This window comes from Crassostrea angulata, chromosome 4 (genome assembly GCF_025612915.1).
Source record: "Crassostrea angulata isolate pt1a10 chromosome 4, ASM2561291v2, whole genome shotgun sequence".
Classification (NCBI taxonomy): domain Eukaryota; kingdom Metazoa; phylum Mollusca; class Bivalvia; order Ostreida; family Ostreidae; genus Magallana; species Magallana angulata.
The window spans coordinates 42,687,508-42,693,716 of record NC_069114.1 but is presented as its reverse complement, the minus strand read 5'-3'; the positions used below and the strand labels follow the sequence as shown (position 1 = coordinate 42,693,716).

Genomic DNA, 6,209 nt, shown 5'->3' with positions numbered 1-6,209 from the left:
AAGGTCCATGTACAAGTATAACAAAAATGAAAGTCTATTGAAAAAAGATAAACTGTTGAACACGAGTCCAGATGACACCGAGCTGCTTGTCATCCTGTCTGGCTGTTTTTTCTGGTCTACTAGTGGATTTCCAGTCTGCTCTCAATTTGCTACTCAATGACCTGTCAAAATAAAGAAAAGAAAAACGAGAAAGAAACCAAAAGCACAAATATAGATATCAATATTTAAGTTTGAAATAGTTAAAAAATTGGGGGCTTGGGGGGGTGGGTGCCAAAATTTGAAGAAAACTATGGGGTTTTTGCAGGGGCTTCCGGATAAGCCAATGATTAGCTCGTACCGAGTTTTTTCCGAATATACAGTGTGTCTCAAAATTAATACAGACTATTTGATATAAAAACAAATAATCCTGATTAATTATTGAATTCACCAAGCTAACCCAGCACTATACATTATATTCGCTTGAAAGACACAGAGCCTGGCAACATTCTGGAATAATGAAATAGAACTTAACAATAAATAGTATGAGAAATATTTATTACTCCGCTATTACAAACAATTGGTGGATGTTGGCCGCATAATGATTTTTTTGTGGGGTAACTGGGGAGCCGACCAGTGTGCCAGTTTAACTACCCATGTAGGGACACACTGTGGGCCCGAGTATGAAACATCAGTGCCCGAACCTGAACGATCCCCAGCGTTCTAAGGAGGGTAGTGAGACCTGCCCTTCTCACCCTGTCTCCTGCAGTGCTACCTGGTTTAGAACTTTGCATGACAAAGGCTACTTTATCAACCAATTATTACATGCACCAGCCTGTAGCATCCCCTCACTGGAGTGAGGTGGATGTGGCCCCACCTATACCCAGTGTAGGCCCCACTATACAATAAACCCAATTTTAAATTGTAACCACATGGCGCAGTTAACTGTAATAACTTTGCCTTTTATAAACCATATTGAATGATTTAATTTATATACTATCCCCTAGCTTTGAAAGCAAGTGGGGGGAGACACCCAGGTTTTGGAGCAGAAAGTGTCAACACATACCACTGCGGACTCCCCAGTCCCGCCACAGACATTGGGACAATGTCCCCCACAAAACCCTTGATAAAATTAATATTATATATGTAAAACTAATACATATACATGCAATAATTTGTGTAGATGCTGGTAAATAAAGAAGCAAAATTGTCAGAGACGGTTAATATTTATATTTGCCTTAGGTTGTACATGAAATTAAAAGAGCATGAAACAAAGGCCAAACCAAGTATGGCAGCACATTATGCTTTGAAGTAAAATAAAATTTTGGGCCAAAACATTGGTCCTATCATGGGCGCAAGGCAAGCATCAGAACTTTCTGATTACTAACATAAAAATTGTACATATGTGAAGCATGGGATTGTGAACAGTTGCTTTTTAGTTAACCACTGGATACTGGTTCCCTTGTCCATCAATGAAATATTGTAGAGCGCATTGAATATTGTTGAGATATATGTTGTTACCAGTGTTCGACAGGTGTGTACCATCTGATCGAAACAACTCAAGCTCGGTTGCCTTGATGTTGTGGTCATGGCCGATGTAACAACCCCCTACCTGGTCAGCCATGAAATTTTTCATGCACTTGTTAATTCTGACCCGCTTTTTATTGATTTTGTTTCCCAGACCCAAAGGGGCAAAATGCCAATATCTTCTAGGTAGGATGGCAGACCAGATGAGGGTTGTTTTTGGCCATAAAGCATGCAATCTATACAATGAACATTGTGCATTTTCAGAAAACAATTTGGAAGTCATTTGATCTTTGGTTAGGTCATTTGAACCGAGGTGAATGATGAAGAATTCTGGTGGAGTCTGGTATTTTGACATTGATGTTACCGTCTTGTCGAAATCTTCCCATTGTAGTCCACGGATACCTTTCCACTGAATGGTTACAGGTGGTTGCAGGTTAAGGTTTTTCCCCCCCGGTCTATCCGCTGCTGCAATTTCAGCCCAATAGGGGATTGAGGACCCCACAATCCAGGCTGATAAATCTAAAAAGGCTTTGTTAAAATTAGTGTTGAGTCCTACTGATGTATGTATTCATTGTGTGTATGTAGTGTTATCCAAAATACAGTGGTGCTAGATAAATTGGGAATGTAACTGGAAACCTAATGTGAGTTATGAGGGCGGATGTAAGTAAGAAAGGAATTAGATGTCCATCTCCCCAATTCTTGAATTTTTTTTAGAAAAACCCTGATTTGCCATTTCGGTAGCCATGCCTATGCGAAAACTGTGAGACTTGTAGTGACCTTTGACCTGTAAAAAAGAGAGTGACTTGTCCAAGACTGCCTGAAATTGGGAACGTGTAACTGGTGAGCCATCAATGTGAACAAATAAAGTGGGTTTTCTCGGGGGTCTAGCTTGGAGGAATGGAGTGATTGTTGATGATGGACAGAAATGAGTCTGAGGTAGCTGTTGAATTTGCACAACCGAGCTCCTGCCTGTTTGGTCGGTCTTTGATGAGCTGATAGTAATGAAAAACTGACCCAACTGATTTTGAGAAATGTGATTTGCTTGCAATGCAAGAACTTCGCTTACTCGTAACAAGCCAAAAAAGGTAACAGTGTATGTTGCCGCAAAAAGTAATGACTCATAGGGTGAGCGGCATACTGATTTGAGGGAATGGATAATTTTTGTAAATAATTGGATTGAAATGGGGAGTCGAATGTCCTTGTTGACACCGACTGACCGCCGGACACCCTCGAGAGACTTGGTAACTATGAAATGCCTAGTGTTGTCTAAAGCACCCAAAATTTTGTGATGGTAGGACATTGCACTTATATATAGACATATAGTTCTGTATGATAAATTGTTGATTGATAAATAAGCAATGAAATGTACGAGTTGGTTTGTAGGTACAGGCCAGATTTGGGCCAAGTCATACTGTGCCCTAAACTGATTGAACTTTGCTAAAGCGGTGTTATAAGACTGGTGGGTGTTTGGGGCCAAAGATCTGTACAGAAGTCTTGATGCCTCTTGCTCCAAATGTTCCAAATGTGAGGTGGTAGAGGGGTGGGCCAATGGTCCGCCTCCGGTGCAAGACTTCGGAATCTGGCCCACTGTGAACGAGATAAGGCATCTGCAATGCAATTTGCTTTTGTGTGTATATAGGTTGCTTTGATTTGAATATTGTGTCTTAGTAACAGAAGAACAAGTTTTCTAACCACATACATGACCCTATCGGACTTGGAAGTTAGTGTATTGAGCACTTGGACTACTGCAGTGTTGTCGATGTGAAAAAGGATTCTAGAGTTTTGTAGACTCTGGTGCCATATGGTAATTGTTACTAGGACTGGAAAAATTTCAAGAAGAGTCATATCCCTGGTAAGACCCTGTAAAAACCAAGAGTGAGGCCATGTTCCATGTGCCCACCTACCACCGAAATAGATACCAAAACCCCCATTCTGACCCCCTGCACTGTCTGTGAAGAGCTGTATGGATTGACTATCCAAAAATTGGGTTCGTATAACAGAAACACCATTGTAAGATTGAAGGAAAATTTGCCAAATGCGCAAGTCTTGCTTGATATTGTTGTTAAGCCTGATTCTGTGATGGGGTTTTGAAATTCCAATAGTTGCATTTATGAGGCGTCTGCAGAAGGCACGTCCGGGAGCTACCACCTTACAAGCAAAATTGAGTAATCCTATGAGTGATTGGAGTTCTTGAAGAGTAACTTTTTTTGCTGATAGAAAGGAATTGATAACTGACTTTAACTTGTGTAATTTGTCTGATGGCAGAGACATGGTCATGTCGTTGGTGTCGAAAGTAATGCCGAGAAAAATAAGATTTGTAGTTGGTTCTACAGTTTTTTCTAAAGCAATAGGAACCCCCAGTTCTTGACAGAGTGACTTGAACTTGTCAAGTGTATTTTGACAGACCACATCCTGTCTAGGTCCGCAGAAGAGAAAATCATCCAGGTAGTGTAAAATATGGATGTTGCCTGTGTGTTGTTGAGTGAGCCAATGCAAGAAAAGAGCAAATTTTTCCCACAGTGCACAACTTATCGACGAACCAAATGGGACCATTTTGTCAAAATAAAAGTAACCTTCTAACTGGAAACCCAACAAGTCGAAATCACCTGGAGCGATAGGTAAGAGTCTAAATGCGGACTTTATATCTGACTTGGCCATAAGAGAGCCCTCCCCTAACTTTGAAATCATGTCTGCTGCTTCGTCGATACTGGAATATTTGACAGAGCATGCAGTGGGATCAATGAAAAAATTTATGGAATCCTCGTTAGGATATGATAAATGATGTATGAGGCGCATATCCCCATCCTTCTTTGGTACTAGCCCAAGGGGGGAAACTTGAAGATTTACAAAAGGGGGTTGTGGAAAGGGACCAGCTACTCTGTTGAGTTGTAACTCTTTGTTGATTTTTTCAAATGCTATGGGCAAATGTTTATACAAACTTGGTAAATTTTTACTTATTCGAGCTTTCCTACGACCCAGATATTGAAGCCTGAAACCAAAATTGAAACCATTGAGCAAGAATTTTGAATGTTCATAACCCTGTGAGTGTTTTTGTAGTGCCTGAATTTTTATGGGAGTGTGTCCTAATGTATACAAATGTTTATTTTCGTGCACAAGTAACTCTGGGGTGTTTTCCTCCGCAATGGCTGCAAGCATGGTTGAAGCGGCATCTAGGGAAGAAAGTGCAGAATTTACCCCTATTGTAAGTATTGCAGGTTTGTTTAACATCAGCTTGTGTTGGGATTGGAGAATACCCATGTGTTATAGGTTTGTTGTGTTGTTGAAAATGAGAATCAGAACCTTGCTGTGACATGAAATTGGTTGGTTGATTTGTGACATAAAGAAGCCAGAATTCATTATGTATATCACCCCAAGACATAGCTGGGTTGGACACCTTGCGCAGACGGAATTGTTCGTCGTATTTGTACCAGTAATGTGAACGACTAGCAGCTATTCTGATATCGCGCAGATATTTAAGCATTTGTTGTGCTAAAGCAGGGTTGTGTTCAAACATAATGCTCATATATATCATGAAAGCGGATGTCCACTTTTCAATACTCAACTGCGAGTTTTGTTCAAATAATTAATCAATTTTCTATCATTTAAATTGTGTGCTTCATCAAATACTGATTCCAATTACCTTGAAGTCATTAATTTTTCCATTGGCTATTGACAAAAAAAGAGACACTTGACCATCCAATGAAACAAATACACAGAGTTTGATTGACAGGTTCAGCCAGGTGCAGGTCTCACCCGATGTCCGAGGTTATGTGTGTCGCGAGTGGTCTCAATAAGAGTTATCGATGTAAATAAATTAAAAAAGATACATGCTAATCAAAACATGCTCGTGTAAGTTAAAGTTGATTAAGGCTTGTTCCAACAGAAATCATGTTTTGCTAACTGCTAATTTTTTATGTATAGCGAATTTTAATATTGTACAGTCATTTTACCGGTAACGAATCAGTATGCGGTTTCTCGTGCATGCAATTATTATTATCGGAATTCTAAATGTTTTTATTTTTTGTTTAAATCGCGTTTCTTTGTCCTTCTAAACTGTATCAAACTTCCGAAAATATAAAGGATGAATTACGGAGACAGTAATTTCAACACCCCCTCCAGTTTCCTAGTTTTGAATTCGTTTCTCAGTATCGAATTAAGCGCCCTTTATCTCTTCTGACCGAATATTTTGAGGCAAATTAATTTCAAAAATATACTAGAGGTACATGTTAATGGACTTATAAATGAACAAGGAAAAACAATTGTGGGAATATGTCATTTGAACAAATTATATGATCGTTATTTTTATCATACCGTTTTCCGGTCAAATTGAAACTGGACTTGAACATTTTTCATTTCCGTTACTTTATAATATTGAATTTTCATAAAAACACTTTATAGTAGTAATTGATGATAAGTAGTTGCCATTTTCCTTTGTTTTTCCCGTATATCTATCAATTTTTGCAGCCAAATAATACTTCTGTCGCAATGAACCGTAACTAGGAAAACTACACGTGGTTCTATTTGAAGTCGTAATTTCATTCAAAGCTCCATTATTATTTGATATGATGTATTATCTTTTTAAATGAATTATATTTACTAATTATTCACTAAATAGGGATCAATAACAAACTTATTTTCATAGTTAGGCTTTCGTTTTTTCTGTTTTGAACATCCGGCAGCTCATATCTGGGGCACATTTTTAATTT

The 6,209-nt window shown here is 38.8% G+C and overlaps 1 protein-coding gene across 1 annotated transcript; it reads right to left on the bottom strand.

Annotated features, from left to right (window-relative positions):
- Positions 1-1,183: 1,183 nt before the first annotated feature.
- Positions 1,184-5,083, bottom strand: LOC128182277 (uncharacterized; the record flags this gene model as incomplete). Its single annotated transcript, XM_052850866.1, has 1 exon — positions 1,184-5,083. A coding segment is annotated over one exon (480 nt), but the record flags the coding sequence as incomplete, so codon positions are not given.
- Between the last annotated feature and the right edge of the window lie 1,126 nt (positions 5,084-6,209).